Source organism: Chironomus tepperi, unplaced genomic scaffold (genome assembly GCF_022539635.2).
Source record: "Chironomus tepperi strain 1889 unplaced genomic scaffold, CSIRO-AGI_Ctep_v1 contig_359, whole genome shotgun sequence".
NCBI classification, from domain to species: domain Eukaryota; kingdom Metazoa; phylum Arthropoda; class Insecta; order Diptera; family Chironomidae; genus Chironomus; species Chironomus tepperi.
This window is the reverse complement of record NW_027226481.1, coordinates 3156782-3175019: the sequence shown is the minus strand read 5'-3', so window position 1 is coordinate 3175019 and position 18238 is coordinate 3156782. Positions and strand designations below refer to the sequence as shown.

Here is an 18238-nt window from a genome sequence, read left to right as displayed (position 1 = left end):
AAATTAAATGCAATTATAAGACTAATATCGGTATCTGTAACTCAAGCATGTGATACTTGAAAAAGTTCGATAAAAAGTAAAAACAAGTTTCAATAAAACTTGCATATACATCAGCATCGATTGGCACAAAAAAAAAAACTGTTTTTTCGTACAACAATTCTCGATAAAACTTTTGCTGCTCATCGATATGAGAACTTGGATATAAATTTTCTTCTGTTCACTGTTTTTATTCTGATATAAAACTTCTTACAACGAGTATAAAGAACAAGAAGACTTGAAGGAAGAAGAGGAGAACATCACAGGAAAGAGATATTAAAAGTGGGTTAAACTGCTCATCCTTTTTGCTTTTTGTACCATCTTCCATGACATGCCATGGAATCTGGTAGGGAGTAGGGTAATTTTGTCAGAAATTCTGTTGTTTTTTGGATGGGTAGTGAGTTTTTATTAAGGAATTGAAGTGAAAAGTAAGGTATTACCAAGAATTAGCTAAGAATGGTGTTTATATAGGGTTCTAAGAGTGTAGCTTTGGCTTGCTAGCCCAACATACAACGAACATATTCACGTAATTAGATCCTAAAAAAGCTAGAAGTCGATTTTGTATGGAGCAAGTAAGTTCGACTTGAGTCGACTCGATTGCACTTTAATTTTCAGTCGAATTCGAGCTCTGTCTCTAAAATGGCCGTGCTCATGAGTAAAATCAATCAACTGAATCAATATAATTGATCATGGGCTATGTTTATTAGAACTATAAGCCTTATCACTGGTTTTTCTATAGGGCAGGGTGCATCTCTAGTCAACTAAGGTCATTGTGATTTGGGCTCCTACAAGGGAACAAATTCAAATTTGTGAGATCAAAATGCTCAATCAATCCCGAAACATTCTTCAATTTTCTAAGCTTTTTGAGATAAAAACTCAAAATATTGAAAAATTGGAGCTGCCTTTTAAAAGCTTAATCCCAATTTTAACACATTGCCAAGTATGAACTAATGATCTGTGCATATCCACTAATCAAACCCCCCCAAAAAATCAAAAAATTCTAACAAATTCCCACTCAAGGATTTCCATTCCATCGATTCTTCCGATAAAAATGAAAAATTTCTCTTCATCCGTCTTAAAGTTGTGATTTTTTTGCTTTCCTTTCTCCTCCTTCATGCTCTCAATTTTCATCTCAAGCGAGAAAGATATTGAAGGAAAGCAAAAAAGAAATTTAAAGGGTAAAGTGCCAAAAAAGATTCTTCAAAGAATTTAATTTAAGAATAAGAAAATGCTGTACAACAACATGGATTTGATTGAGAAAGGAAAAAGAGCTTTTGGGAGCTTATGAGAAAAAATATTTCATGGATGCTGCTTGGATGTTATATAAATAGAAAGTTTATATTAGATGCAAATTTATGAGACTTTTAGGGAGGAAAATAAAGTTTATTAAAAAATAAAAGTCAGAAATTTAAGCACAAAAAATTGAGAAAACCTTGAAGATTTTAAATCCCATTGAGGCTATTTGTCAATGCATCGACATTTATCATTAATATTATAAAAGCAAAACCCACACAAATATTTTTATTTCCTCCAAAAAAATTTGAATTTTCCACGCAAAAATTTCCATATTTCGTTAAAATTATGCCGAAAAAAAAATTCTAATTTCCTAAAAAGTATTTAAAAAAAAGCTCTCAAGAGCCTCCAACGGAACTTCAAAAGGTCAGCAAATAATATCTATTTCAGTCTCATCGTCCTCAACAAATAACGTCGGCAAAGTTTGTTAAGCACAAAAAAAACATAATGAACCAAATTTAATTAATATTCATAGGAACATCATTAAATTAATTTTCTAACATTAAAAAAATATTCATCTACTCTGCATAAAAAAACAAAGAAAAAAATGGAAATAGAAGAGGTTCGGTGTTGTGAAATGAATGGAAGGTAAATAGAGTTAGATTGACTGTTTTTGGGTGTGGAAAAGTTGAGGCGCATTGCTCATTAATTTTGGATTTGAATCCAAAAGCATCAACTTTTGTGAATCTTCAGGTTAAAAGCTCGAGCAATGACCTTAAACCTGAGCTCAAAGTTAGTTCAAATCTGAAATGGCATCAGTGGCCTAAATGGTAGAGCGTTGGCCTTACGTGCCAAAGGTCCTGGGTTCAATCCCAGGCCATGTCTAATTTTCGAAGCTCTTTTTCCATTTCACCGTTCTAGTTATGAAGCTCGGTTCGTGTGTTGGGTGGAGTTTTGAGGTCTTTAGTACACAATGTGTCTCCACTGCTAGGTATACAAGGATATACTAGTATTTGGATGACTTTCATTACGAAATCTTGCGCACACGAATTGTAACTAGGTACATTGCAGGGTACATCAGGTCTTATGACGTACTCGTGTCTTTGCAATGTGCAGAGCTTGCAAGTGGTTCGGATCCCACTATAAACTGTAGGTCTAAAGGGTGTGGTACAACAGATTTAAAATCGCAGTGCCTCCAGCTCATAAGGCTGGGCCCTTCAGTCATTATATATATAGTTCAAATCGAAGTTCTAAACTCAATTTCGAGCTTTGTGCTTAAACTTAAGTCACAATGCAGAAATTCAAGATTCTAGGAACCAATTTTATCAAATTTTGTACATATTTGCTGGTTAAAGTTGAAATTATTGATTCTGAGATTCGAACTTTGACATTTTTGACACTAAAATGAACATTTCATCTCATAATCAACATTAGGACACCTACAAATCTGCCAAATCTTCAATTTAAAATTCAGCAATTTTAAAATATAAACAAAGTCACCAAAAATTACATTTAGTCATCCAAACTGCACAAACAAATGTATATCCATGTATATAAATAAAGTTAAAAGTGTCATTTCCAAAAAAACTACAAAAAGGTTCAAAGAATAATACCCAAAAATAGATTAAAGAAGAAAAAAAAGTCACACGAACAAAATAAAGCATAATTAAATAAAATTTCACAAAAAAGTACATGACAAGGATGACATAAAACAGGCAGCATAAAGGAACACACAGAAATATATATACTAAAAATGAGATGAAAAAATTCAATAATGATTACGAACCTTGAAGGTGAATAAGGTGAATATTGTGAACCGTGACCAGTTTGTGAACGTAGTGGAAAAACTGGCATAACTAAAGGCGATGAGCCGCCCAAATTGGGATTGTTTGTGCATGAAATACCCTGTGATTGTTGTAGATGTCCGCTCTGTAATGTTCCCAAACTAGAAAGAAAAAGTTTTTTTTATCAGTAAGGTAATTGTCATCATATTTATGACGTCGAATGGTCTTTTTTATAGTCAGACATATAAAAATGTGCTCCTTAATTAAATGAGAAAATAGACACACAGTGTCATTGAATGAGACAATGGTGGAAGCGTATTGCCACTATCATCAAAAAATGCTATAACTCTATAGATGGAACAACCGTATAGGAAAGAAAAAATATAATAATATTTTTTGATAGCACCAACAATCTCTTCCATCACTTTAGTGCTGCGCTTACGAAGCAGTCGAGAATGAGGATAGTTTTTATGGAATAAAATGAGGAAATGAAAATGAGTATGAGGAGGAAAAATGTAATGTCTAGTTATTTTAATGAAAATTTCATGTTAATAGGAATGACTATTAAATTTCTCAAACTTTTAATTGCCGCTTCGTAAGCTATGGCGATGTATACAAAAGGGGTTGGAAGCTGATGTTGCTTTACATGTGTTTTGAATGTTTTTCATGGATTGAAGTTGCTAATGTTCATTTTTGAATAATCTAATTAACCAGCTGACAAAGTAGAATTTATTCAAAAACCACGTGGTTGCCACGTGGTAGCCACAACATTTTGAAGTTACCAAAATCATCGAAATTCCTTTGCTCCGCTATAAGTATTCAAAAAAGCTCAATTTCACATGTTAACCTTGCTTAGTTTAACCAAACTTTAACCTTAAAATCTCGAGGTGGACAATAAAAAAATCGACAAAACTTTATAAAACTCACTACTTCCATTCCTTTGAATTGATGAAATCGTAACAATTTCAACTCACCATAGCAATAGTTTTTGCCCACTCATATTCCTTTCATAAATAAAACGAAAAAAAAGAGAACAGAAAACTTACTTCTGGTCTGAAATTGCACAGATTGTTGCCGAAAAATATTAACTTTTTCTTCTTCTTTTTTCACAAACAGATGCTTTTCCATTTTCATTTTTATTTCCTCTACACAAAAAAAAGAAACTTCTGAGTTTCAAAATGCTATGCCACTGAAAATGTATTAAAGCATCACTGCAGAGAGCAAAAGGAATAAGAAGAAATATAAAAATTTTCATCAAAGTGCTGATGATGCAATTTTCAGATATTTTTTTTCCTCTTATTTCGTAACATTGGCACAACAATTCTACTTCGTTCAACGTCTTGTGATAATAATTTTTCTCTCGTAATAAAAATGAACAGTTTTAAATGTGATATTAAAGAATAAAATTGAGATGATTTTCTTTTTTTGGAGGAAGAACTTGCTTTTTTTTGAGGGAGGAAGAAATAAAGTTTTGTGAGTTTTTTTCTCTTTAAAGTGAATTTTCTGTTCAATTATTGCTGGAATTACAAAGAATTTGACTATAGGCTAGGGTTGGTTTTATTTTGCTGAAAATTTTAAACCACGTGGTTTATTAAAAATTGCGATATTTTCACAAAAAAACAATTTTAAAGGCAAATGAGCTTCAAATTCATCTTGCTCCGTCCCAAACATTCAAAAATAGGCAAATTTCAACTTTGAATATGTTTATTTCAAAAGATATAAAGCTCCAAAACAGCGAAGTGGGCAAAAAATCGTCCATGAGTAATTTTCATAAAATCCAAACAGTTTGACCCGTTAAACCAGTTGAACACAATGTCTATTCAATCAAAATGTTCAACAAACAGTCATAAACTTGACAAACACGACCCATTCTTAACAACACGAACAGTAATAAAAAAATTTAAAGAACCAGAAAGAAAACATCATCATAATAATAATCACTTATCATAAAAAACTCCTATTCAAATATTCCGTTGAGCAATAATATTTATATATTCGACAAAATACTTCCAAATCGCGCTAAAAGACTCTCAAAGTCTAACGATCAAAGCTAGAAATTTTCATTTATATCCTTTACAAACATTTACATAGGAAAATTTTCAAAACTTTTTTCTTTAACTCAAAATAAAGAAGAATTTTATAGAAAAATAAAATAAAAAGGAACTGAAGACAGCACATTTGTTTCATTAATGCCAATTCCGTTTCATGAGCGACAAAAGAAAAACTTTCGAGCATTTTTATGCTGAACATTTAATTTAAAATTATTGTCATTGGCACATTTAGACGATGTGATGTGCTTCAATGTGATGGAATGGATGTCTTTGAGGTGATTTTGAACGGGATTTGCTTTGGGGTTGGACAAAATTGAGGTTAAGCTTAGTATGTTGCTACAACGTGGCACCAACATATGAAACAAGTTGTTGTCATGTCTCACAGCCAACAGCCATGCAGTTAATTCCATATGATCAGATAAAATTGAAGAAAATCACTTAAAAATTGAGATAAAGTCACTAAATTCCAATCATATCCACCCAAAAATAAAATAAATTCCCACAAAATTCCCCCAAGAGCACTGCCATTCTACATAAAAAACTTTCCTTCCACGTCTTTCACAACTTTTTTTTCCTTACATCAGCACAATTCCTGCCACACTCAATACTTCGTTAGCTCAGCTTCAAGAACTTCTTTTTTTGCCTCTCAAAGCAAAATTTATTGTTTCATCAATAAAATTTTATTCGTGTAGCTCATTGAGGATTTAACGTATTGTTATCAATAAAATTTAACGTTTATCTGCATTGATAATTTATTTAACGACTGTCGATTCTCTTTTTTTTTGTCTCGTATGAAAATTAACTCAGTTTTTTTTTGTTCATCCACTGCCTTTTGTTTTAAACGAAAAAGTTTTGTTTTTTTTTCGGTCGCCGTGTTTATTTCACACAGCGAAACATAGAGGAATAAAGTTGAGGGAATTTATGCTTGTTCATGATACGCAAATGTTTGTTAATTCCTCTAAAATTGTAGACGCGTACATATGTAGGATGTTGCAGTTGGTGTGCATATGAAAGTTAGATGCGGAACAATGATAATTTTTGCTTTAGTTTAGGCACCGAGCTATGACAATTTACATTATTTGTTTTTTTGGGTCCCGTGAGGTGAAATTTTGGAGAAAGTTTTGGAATTTTAATTAAAAAAGGGAGTCCTAAGTGGCAATTAAGTCTAAATTAAATTTTGAGACCACGTGGTCAACACGTGGTTTTCAACATTTTGCAATATCTTTGTACCAAATACTCTAATTAACCTGACTCAACTTAAAATATGTTTGCTCCAACCCAGCAATACAAAATATTCAAATTTCCTCAATCACACCAGCTTATATCCCCCAATATCCAAACTCAAAATCACGAGGTGAACAAAATTCCCTTAAGGATCAAAACCATGAACTCTCAAAAATTTTCACAATTTTCTGCTTCATGTTTATTAAGCTACATGCATAACATTCCATTTAACCTGCCAGGTTTTTATGCAATCAGTGGAAAAAAGCTCGAGGAACAAAAAACTTTGCTGTTATGGCTTAAAAAAAAAAACTTTTCAACCACCACCGCACACTAAATATTCGTATTGTGCATATAGTTCACAAAATAAGCATTAAAATGCATAAATAAATAAAAGACGAATAGACTGTAATGCATGTACACATTAGAAAATAGTTATTAAAAGCTTAAAATTTATAATTTGGTATATGGATTAAATTGCGATAAACTATTTTACCGCTTATTTTTTTAAACTCTGTTGCTGTACACAGTCTCACAGAAAATTTGCATTTTTTGGGAAAGTAAGGAACAGTGAGATTGTATATGAAAAATAACAACAAAGTTTATAATTAGTGTTGTGGCTTTGCGTCGAACCGGCGGGATAATTTGTTTTGACGCTTCACATGCGAAATAGAATTGTTAAGAGAGAAAGTTTTAGTTTTTTTATTTAATTCCACTATGTAGTTATTTTTAAATGGGATTTTCTGGTTGATATGGATGCATTTTGACAAGCATTATTTTGGAGTAATTTTGATGGAAAATCTGAATGGAATTTCTGAAAACTGCTAACTTCATCTACTTTATTCGATGTTGATAAGGCTTAGTCGTAAATGATGTCTATTTAATCCTCTTCTGGATTAATGCTGTAATGAGTCTGTGGCTTAGGGGAACATTCACTCATTACGTAATGGACTTAGTGGGGTCCCCTAATTATTGATCCACCCCATAGCTCATGAACCATATTACCTGACACTCAGTAATCAGCAGAAATTCCCTCACAACTCATCATACCCAAAAACCATCGCAACCTCAAAATTTCTGACGGAATAATTGAACAATTCCATAAAAAAATTCTCAATGCGAATTTGCCGAGGATTGCAAAGTTTTTAATTTATTCTCTGCTTTTATTTATTTTTTTTTTTTTCTCTCGTTTCGTCCATGGATTAATTAAGTTGAAGTGATTTTATTTTTTTGCACTGCTGAGGTAGGAACTTTATGTAATTAATTGCATGTTTTGAATAGTTTGAAATGAGATTGTTTCAATGTGTTTTTGGCTTGGAAGATAAAGTATTTTTAAATATTTAATTTATAGTAAAAAAAAGAGAAGTTTTTAAATTAAAAGTTTCATTTTAATTTGCTTTTAAATGTGACAATTAAAGTTTCACTTAATGAACATCTTCTAACTTCCAAACAACTGCCTTTCCTTAAGCACTAAGCAATCCATCACAACTTCCGACACTCACTTAAGAAACACCATCAAAAATACTGAAAATAATTGAGTGATGATAACAGTTCCAACAGCTAACCATATCCAAAACAGAATGGAATTCAGACAATATGTATAAATAATCCACAGTTGATATACATTGCCATCTCATGTTCGCTTCTTGTTTATGTCAAATTTATTGAATCAGAAAATTATTCACACATGAAATGATTTCTATTATAAAAAAGACAGCAACAAAGTTTTGGGAGTTGAGGGGAAGGAATGTGACGCATTTTGAGTTGTGTGATGAGAAATTTAGTGTCTTGAGTGTATTGGCAATTCATGGGCAGTTTCTTAGCTGTTACAACAGTCTCTGCTTTAAGAACCTAACGATCCTTCAACTAAGTCATATTAATTTCGATGTAGCTTCAATTCTGGAGAGCACACGGCACAGAAATTGCCGAAAATCAGTCTCGAGGCCAGACTGAGCTTTGATATCATCGAATTTTGTCTGATACCTGAGTAATGTTGCTATGGTGCTAGATTATCAGTCATTTACTTGCCCTTTGCCTTCCCAGAAATAAATCAAGTCTTAATAACTGCGACTATTGATTTTAATACCTTAAAACAATCAGCCAGTCACCCTAAAACCATCCCATTCCATACATTCCCAAAATTCAAGCTAAATCCATCCCCCGAATAAAAAAAAATAGTCAATCCACGTCAAGTTTATGTAATGTTGTGCAAAATATTATCAAATAAATGGAAATTTGATTCCATCAAGAGAATGAAGCAAGCAACATAAAAAAAAATAAATTCCTCTCCTGCTAGTTCGACTGTTGTTTAAAAGTAATCATCTTACTGTCATATCATATTAACCTTTCCCTGACATCGATGACTAAAATTTGTTTTCGTCGATGATGCATGAAAACGGAATGGATGTTGTTTCAATATTTCTTTCTTTTTTTTTTGTTGGATATAAAGTAGAAATAACAACGCAGCATGAGTTAGTTGTTTAGTCAAATGGAGTGGGATGGTCCTTTTTGGAAGGAATTTTCTAATAAATGGAGCAGTATGTGGGGAACTTTTGGATTTGAACTTTTTTTGGATGAAGAATTTGAGGAACTAAGTCAAGCCATTTTGATTGAAGAGACTTCCGAGAATTTCAAGGCACAATGTAAGTTTTGCTAAGTTGCCATATAAAGGCATGCATCACTATTTCCATCTCAAATCAACAGTCTTTTCATCCAAATCTTACTGACCCAAATATATGTCTATGGAAACAAACAGCTCAGTAGGATCCCAAAAAAAATACTCAATTTTAATCAATGGATGAAAAAATATGTGTTTTGAATGTATTTGACTGTGAACTTGATGTGTTATGCTTTTGAGCTATTGTATCCTGCTGGATGAAAATTGCTTTTTGTTGTCTTATTGAGTTTTGTATGAATTTCAGAACAGATCAAAATTCAATCGAAAACAGGAATTTGATTACATTTTTTGATTGGATTTTTTTCGTTCCAATTGTGAGCTTTTGGAGATGGATGAAGATAGTGATGGACAAAAGCAAGTGAATTTTGGTGACAGTCTGTAAAGATCTTGAATTAAGAGCTACAATTGCTCTTACTTTTGGCACAGTTTTAAGGCTATTGACATTGATTTTGAGTTTTTGAGCTTGTCCAGCCATTGCTCCTGTCTCCTATATTCGCATCACCCTCCGCACACCCCAATCCCATCCCCAAATACATCCACATCATCTTCTTCTCTTAAGTACAAAAATGATCCCCTAAATATTACAATCTTTTTATGATTATGGCCTTAAGAACACAATCGTAGTTAATGTGGTTTTTTCTTCATCGTCGGTCACTCGTTCCAAGCAACATTTTCTTCCATATTTTTTTATCTCTTCCACAACATCATCATAAATACTTTTGTAATCCTTTTCAAAGCTCCAGTATTTTCTCTTTTAAAAATCGATGTAATTTTGCTCGATGGACCGGTCAATGATTTTCTATATATTTTTTTATGTATTATTATGATGATGTGTTTCTATATGTGTAGCACTTATAAGCACACACACATACCAGAATATCCACTATAATATTATATGCGGGTTATTCACAAAATCCCAATATCCAATTTATTTACGTTCCAATTGAGATATGATATGAGTACAATAACAACAACTGTGGCTCATAATGTGTAATTTTCTTTTGTTTTTCTACCCACTGAGACGTGAAATGTGCATGAGGATGTTTGAGGGATACTTGGGATGTTTTAGATGGGTTTCTTGATCGACTGGAAAGAATTTTTTCTTCTTTTTTTAAAGATATGAAAAAAATTGGTTCATATTTTCTATGGGGGAATAGACTGGTTGTTTGCGGAAATAATTGGGTAATTTTAAAGGGTTAGCAATTGAATTTTTAAGGTTTATGCTGAAACATAACAGAAAATTTCTCATTTTTCTTATGAAATCTTGCAAATTTCTCATGAAATCTCGCAAAATTCTACAAAATCAGTCATATCTCCATTAAACCACAAATTATCAACAATTCCACCCTCAAATATCTCATAAATAAGCACACCGATGAAAGATGATGCTAGACATCCTTGTTAGATACTTTTATCTACGCACAGCAACAATATAGTAACGAAAATTGCAATGAATTACGTAGTAATAATAATAAGCCATCTTAAATCACTCCCTCGAGTGAGTTTGTCATCGTACAACATGTTGCTAAATCAGCTATAAAGGTGGTATTGAATATGTGGAGATGGGTGGATTTTGGCAGGGATTGAGAAATTCTCAAGATTTGTGATGAAATATTGAATTTTTGCATTAAAATTGCGATTAAAATCAGCATTTCCATTCAAAATTCTCCAATCAACCCTAAAGACTCCCTCCCAGTGCGAAATTGACTAACAAAATCACTTCATCTTAATAATAAGCACGATACTTCATTTTCATCATAACTAGATTAACGTTCAATCACTGACTGCAATTTTCTTTATAACAATAATGATATTATTATTATTATTGACTTGACTCAATATATTTTTACACTCTAATTGAAGCGAAGAGCAATAAAAATCGTAAATTTGATGCTGTTGCTCGTCGTCGTCTTCTATACGACATAAACATCGTCTAAGAAGAGGGGAGTGAAGCAAAAAATATGAAATTGTAGGCGAAAAATTGTAGTAAATAATATTATACATATGAGAGGGTTCCGTCTCAATATACGCTGAGATTGCGGATGAATAGCAAAAAAAAACTACATTAAGGGGTGTCAGACGAGAGAATAAGAAAAAAATTGGCATAACTAAGGTATTTTTCATCTTTTATGATTGACGTTATCAAACTGTTATAATGTAGCTCAATTTATTTCTTTTTTTTCTTCTCATATTTCACATCTAAATAATACGGAGCAGCACTGCTCTCTCTTTTTCTGTATGAATACATTATATTCAGCACTAAAGTGAACTATCATCGGAAAAAGAAATAATAATGTTGTGAGAGGGGAAAAAAGATGATTTTTCTCACTAATAAGGTGTATTATGTGAGTGTCTATATATGTTCTTAAGATGATATGTGCTGAGTGAGATCGAGAGGTTTGTTAAGGTTGGAGTGGATTTATCCGGGGTTGAGGGAGTTCTTGAATAATTCAGAATCCTCAAAAACTAAAGAATTTCATTCAAAAATGCTCAAAAATGCTCCAAAATTTGACAATCACCCCCTAAACCTACCCCAACATCCTCAAATAATCATCCAATTTCCCACTCAATATTTAACCTTTTTATGCATTCTCTACATTCACATCAAACAAGATGAGAGATTCTCTGCTCAACAAAAAATTCAATGCCAGTTCTTGCATGCTATCTTCGCTTCAACATTCATTCGACACATACAATCAGTGACTAGCATAAAAAAAAAAGTGAATTCCTCCTTGAATTTAGTTTCCAGCAAGGAAGCAGAAAATATAATAATAATGCGACGTAAGAGGCGATGAAGTGTGAGAGGGTGCAAGGAAAAAAAAGAGGCGAAAAGGAAAATTGCTTGTGCAAAATATAAAAAAAAAAAAATGCCGCGGGGTAGATACGGGCCAGAAAGTGAGAAGATGGAGGAGAATGTATGGAAAGTACAGAAAAAAAAGGATCATAAATATTGCATGGTGTTGAAAATTGCCTCGAAAATTTGTTATAAAAAGGCGAGCACTGAAGTATCTCTTTAGTCGAATAAATGGCTCTTGTCGTCAGCAACCACCCCGCCATCACCAGCCAACACTGACAGCGCATAAAAACAGCAACTAGCAAGCGGGCAGAGAGAGCGAAAAAAAATGGAATCGATAAAAATCTTTCGCAAAAAACTGTTTCCTTGTGAAGTTTTTTTGTTGGGTTTTTTAAGCTTTGTTGATGAATTTTAACGCGGATTTTGCAGGAGTGAAGGAGGAAATAGTCTGAGTAACCTTCAGATTGATCGTTTTAATTTGCAAAATTCTTAAAAATTCACTTAGAGACTCGGACATGACCATACACCTTAAAATTCACACTTATCCCCATAAATCACCTCAATTTACCCAACTTCATACCCTACACCCCTCATCCCAATTACTAGAATCGCTACAGTCCTTCCCCACCAAAACCCGCTCACCCCGATCATCTCCAAACAAATTTTCATGCAATTTTTTTGTTCCTTTTATTATAAATACCATTTTTTTGCTCATGTCGAGTAGTGCAAATGAATGCATTTTGTGGTAGCAATGGCTTTTTTTTGTTCTGTTGCCATTTCATGTCACAACTGAATCTTGTGCTATAAATTATAAGCTAGTGAGCAAATGGAATGTTGAATTTGAAGGGAAAAAAAGGAATTTTTTATTTAAAATAGAAATTTCTTTAGCGATGCCTTTTTGATGCTTATTTTGTGATAATGCTTGTTGTTTATTGTTGAGTTTTGTTGGCTTTGTCGCATTTGAAATTGTATTATGAAAGTTTTATTAGACTGCATTTGCAATTTGAATATGATTGTAGGGGTTAGTGAGATTAGGATCGAATTTGAGGGGGGTTAGGTGTAGGTTGAGTAAGTTGAGTGGGTTCTAGACTTAATATAGAAGCTAACCAATAAGGCCATATCAGCCACACCATAAAACAGTCCCAAAATAAATCAAAATTCACCCAAACAAGTCCCTAAAAAAACTTAATATTAAAATTATTAAATGAAATCAGAACAAAATTTTTGTTCTTTATTTTATCAAATTAAAGCAGTAAAGAATCTCCTTTAACATCCGCAACCCTCATAAAAAATTCTTAAAAATTATTCACCAAATATTCTCCCTATCCAAAAACAGCATAAGAAACAATAAGAAAGTATGATAATAAATTCATTTTTAAAATTCAATAAGAAAAAATATTTTTTTTTTTGTAATTTCTGCTTTTTCTTATTCATAATTCTCCAGCAATTTATTCCCCCTTCATACTTCTTTTTTTTATTTTTTATATTCATTCTTTCAACTCAGTATCAAATCTCATCGGAGTAAATATCAAGTTTCCGTTTCGTTCGATTTCTTTATTCATCTCTCGTAACGTGCATAACACGATATTCATGGAATCAATGAATAAATAAAATGGAAATGTAGATGATCCTTGTGCATCACGGTGGATTTTTTATATTTTCAACTGAGCTTCATTCACTTCTGGTGTTTAGAGAGGAGTTTTTGAGGGTATATGCGGGGGTGTGTGGGTCAGTTTGGTTGCTTGGGACTGATGCATACGTATTGTAAGCTAATCGAGTGTCCTTAAGGTCTGAGCATCTCATATGCTCCATATTTAAGAGGACTAAGCTTAAATGACCACCTAGGACGTTCAAACAGCCCCAAAATCCCTAAAACCACATCAAATGCGCCTCAAAACCCACCAAACCATCTCAATGCAACCAAGACTTCCACCAAGACTCATCAAAACAAAAGAAAAATATTCTCAATTTCCATTTTTCACCATGCAGCATATACACACACATAGTGTATGTGAAGACAACCAGCATCAGATCTAAAGAAGAATAAGAGAAGCTGAAACTGAGTAGAAACGGAAGACACACAGTAGAGATAATGTTGAAATATTCAATGAATGCCAACAAAAGGCGTCTTTTATTCAACAACTCTTTGTCATGCTTCTTAAGAATATATTCACAAAAAATTTTAAATTCCACTGATTGCAATGTTGTTAGCGGAAAAGCTACATTGTTAAGAATTTCACATCAACTTCTTTTATTTTCACTTAGATGCTGAAAAACTTGATGAACAAAAATTTTTTTGTTTCTTAGTTCTGTTGTTGATATGGAACAACCGAAAAAGCAACATTCACTTTAAAATAATTAAAATTTTGAGGGAAACATTATAGCTCATTGTTTTGTGTGCTCTATGCTAAAAAATTTTCTTTGGAATATGGAATATAAAAAGTTTCTCGTCTTAAATTATTTCTCGTATATTTTCTTGTGCATTTTAGTTCTAGTATGACTCAAATTAAATGAGATACTAATTAATCATGAGAGTGTATTTAATTTAATAAGTTTTGTTCTAGTTTTGACTTTTTAATTACCTAATTTTCATAGCTTTGATAGAAATTGTTTTGTATGGAATGCAAGGATGGTGGGAGGATGTTAGTTTGAGGTTGGTGAGACGTGTTAATTGGGTAATTGTGAGGATGAAGTCTTTGCAGAGCAATGGGGAGGATTCTTGGGTATATTCTTGATTTAGAGCAGTTCTTACTATGATGGGTCGATTGAATCTAGAGAAAAGGATGCTAGAACTCAAAATCTCAACCTGACAGAAGGTTTCGAAGGACAGAGCATCACCAGATGTCCTCTACATATGCTTCAGCCAAGTAAATACACTCTAACACTGCAAAACAGCTAAAATGACCCATGCCAAGTCCAAATTCAATTAAAAGTGCATTTCCAACTATCAAAGCCATTAAACAATCCATTACCTTAAAAACATCCCCATTAAATTTTTTAAATCTACCACAATTTCCACCATAACTAGAAATGTAATTTTCCCTCAACATTCATCAAACACAAATGAATCCATGCCGACCACATTTATCAATTTATGGGAAATCTTTCAACTTGCGTCCTCACGCACGCATTTAAACTTCAATTTAGAGGCGCCAGACATAGAAAATGCAAAAAAAGAAAATTTCCACTCAGCCTTTGAAAATATAAAAAATGGCAGCTAAATTGCTTCCAATGCAAACATTCACAAAAAATTGGCGCAATTGCACAATTTTTATATATTTTTTTTTTTAAAAATAAAACTCGACATCACGATCAGATAGCATGGATGGGATATATTCGAAATGGGCATGCAGATGGGCGCAGTACAATGTTTATCAATTGTTTAACGATAGAAAAAAGTTTCAAACCTGTCCATTATGATTACACAATGCCAATGCTACTGGCATATATAATATGGAATGATACGTGTAGCATATGGTCGACTTTATTTCTATTTCTCATCGTTTAGTGTAAAAAAAAAAGTTTGTAAGAAGTGCTGCACAATAAATCATGACACGCCGCTAAGGCAAACAACAAAAAAAAATCGAATATATTCAAAGTAAGATAAATGTGTGTTTTTTTTCTCTACAGCAACATTTGTTGAGGAACAAAAAGAAAAAATGCTGAAAAAGCACAAAAAATGTACATGTCTGATTTGGCACAAATCGATAAAAAGAGTTTAATACTTTATTATTTAATTTTTTATTTATTTTCGATCGAAGAAGAAGAAAAAAGTTGAGAAGAAATTTTTTGTGTGATTTAGGTCTCCCCACAGAAGTATCCCCTCACATATTGCGTATGCTTAAATTGTGTGATGTGGAATTTAGAGGAGTGAGAGGAAATCTCTGGTGACAGATTCGTTTTCAATAAATATTGAAAGGTGGTTTTGATATTTGAAGAGTTGGGGGGACCCGTATGATATTTTTTTGGTCGATTTAAGGAGGATTTTTAAGGAGTTTGAGGAGGAAATTTAGGGAATTTCTACAAAAATTTGTAATTTTGATCAATTTTTTACCATTTTTTTGTAGAACGTATCCAGTTATTGTTAAAAATTGTCAAGATGGACGTCAAGACTTCTAAATCTCGGTCTCGAGAATTGTCTAAGCTGAGACTTCGAATAATTCCCTTGTAGCCTCGGTACCGGTCTCAATCTCAGCCTGGGTCATGAGAATCCATTAATACCGAGATACCGGGAATGCCTAGTTGTGGTTATTTAATTCAACAAACACAAAATTGACAACAGCAGCAATAATTAACCCCTTATTAAGTACAGAGTCCATTTAAACCCTTAGCTCTGAGTACTTTCAATAAAGATTACAAATAGATCATTTATGTCACTCAAATAATAGTCCAACAACCGTCTACCCTTCAAACAAACCCCAATAACAAAGACACCACGTCCCACAATTAAAAAATCAATTCCCTCAAAACCACAAGCCCTCCATCTCGCTTCCCTGACCCTCCTAAAGAACTTCGAACAATAAAACTTTTAATTCCTTCAATTTTAATTTAATTTCATTTAGCTGTTTCAATTTATTCGCAACATTTCCTTTCACTTCTTCATCATCTTCTGTCTCTCTCTCATTCACAGATATGTTTGTGTTTTCTGAATTTATTTGACTTTGATTTGGATTACGGATTTTATGTGATGAGGGGGGACCATAACAGAATACATATGTGTATATGTATGTGATGGAATTGAAGACTTATTGAGAGTCGGAATTGAAGGAATTATTGATGAGATGATTGCCTAGTGGGGGGAAATTTGTTAAAGAGTTTTTTAAAGTTTGTGGAAGGTTCAATTTTGAGAATTGTTTGAGATAGATTGGATATGTTGTGATTCTTGGCTGCTTTCGGATGAAACTTAATTTTGGCCTTACTGCTGGCTTTCGTCAGTCAATTACCGATACTTAGTGCAGTTTTTCAAATCATTCAACTCAAATTTGTTGAAATTTTCCACAAAACAATCCCAACTCACCACAAATTGAAATAGAAAACTTTAATTAAACATAAAATAAATTCCTCACAGTCAAAAGCAATAATTTTCAATTTTCAGATTCAATCTTATCATGGATTTATATTTTTTAATTCTCCACAGTCCAGCATCGCAATACTCTCTCGCATTTGCTATTCCTACCTAACATCTTCATGTGTTCACATATATCTCTAGAGATTTATCTGATTCATTAAGTCCTACTTCTTCTAATTCTTCTACAACAGAAAAAAATATTCATTTAATGAACTTTGTATGCGCAATGAATTAAATACGACTCTGGTTCGGTATGGCAATTTAGAGATGAAATCACAAAATTTTTCCCCAAATGATGCTCTACGCTCTGTGCTCAACTTTTATATATATTTTTTTGTTTTTGTACATCTTGTTGGTCGTTGTCCTCAATAATCATTAATTAAATTTAATTAAATTATGCTGTGTTGCCTGCTGACTGTATAAATCGTTTAAAATTGTCATGACATTTCATTTATGAATATTAAGTTCGAGGGTGAGGGAGTGAAAGTGAATTTTTTGGTATGAGATGCTCTCTCTAGTGCTGCTGTTGCTTTTTTTATGTGAATTAATATTATAGAATGGATATGGTAGTTGATCTCGTTGGGATATAAGAGAGATTAAAAGGGATGGAAAGTTGAGGGAATTTTTGCAAATTTTGAAAATTTTGAAACTTTTCAAATTTTTAAAAAATTTTAAAATTCAAATTAAATTCAAAAATAGCTAAAAATCCAAATTTTGTCACTTAATAAGTTGATTTTCATACCTTGAAAATCACAAAAAATCCAAAATATTCCCAACCCCATTTTCCAAGTACTCTCCACACCCATAATCCAGCATGTCATCACATTTCACATTTTATTCTCAAAAAAATATTCACAAAAAAATATTTTAATATGTTTAAAAGCTCCACACACATGCACTGGATCACATTTAAATATTTTATCGAGCTGCTGCTTCATTAATGAAGAGCACTTTTGCAATTTTAAAAAACATATTCATGCATAATTATTATGGTATGTATTTATGAGTTTTAGTTGGATATGCAAAAATATTTTAGTTGAAATAAAAATTCCAACCCATTCTCATCCATAGAATATGGAGCCTCTCCGATGACTCACTTGCTACTTGTTTTTTTTTTTGGTGGAAGGATGAGTAAAACTAATTGAAATTTATGATGATATAATTTTTTTTTTAATTCAGCACGACATAAAAAAATGCGAAAACATTTCTCATCCTTCTATCAATAATTAATTGGAAAATTATGTTAATTACTGTTGATGTAAAATATATTTTATCTGTCGATTCGATCGAATTGTTTTGGGACACGGGCTTTGAAATGAATTGAGTTTAGTGGTAAGGGAATTGGGGGTTTAATGGCGCATTTCTAGCGATTTT

General features: G+C 32.5%; 1 protein-coding gene across 2 annotated transcripts in view; it reads right to left on the bottom strand.

Moving 5' to 3' along the window:
* Window positions 1–18238, bottom strand: part of LOC139095135 (teneurin-a-like) — a 177053-nt gene that overhangs the window by 70517 nt on the left and 88298 nt on the right. For both annotated transcript variants that reach the window (XM_070646399.1, XM_070646398.1), the window contains one exon: window positions 3056–3214. In XM_070646399.1, the coding sequence (XP_070502500.1) occupies window positions 3056–3214 (159 nt within the window). The remainder of the gene's footprint in view (window positions 1–3055; window positions 3215–18238) is intronic.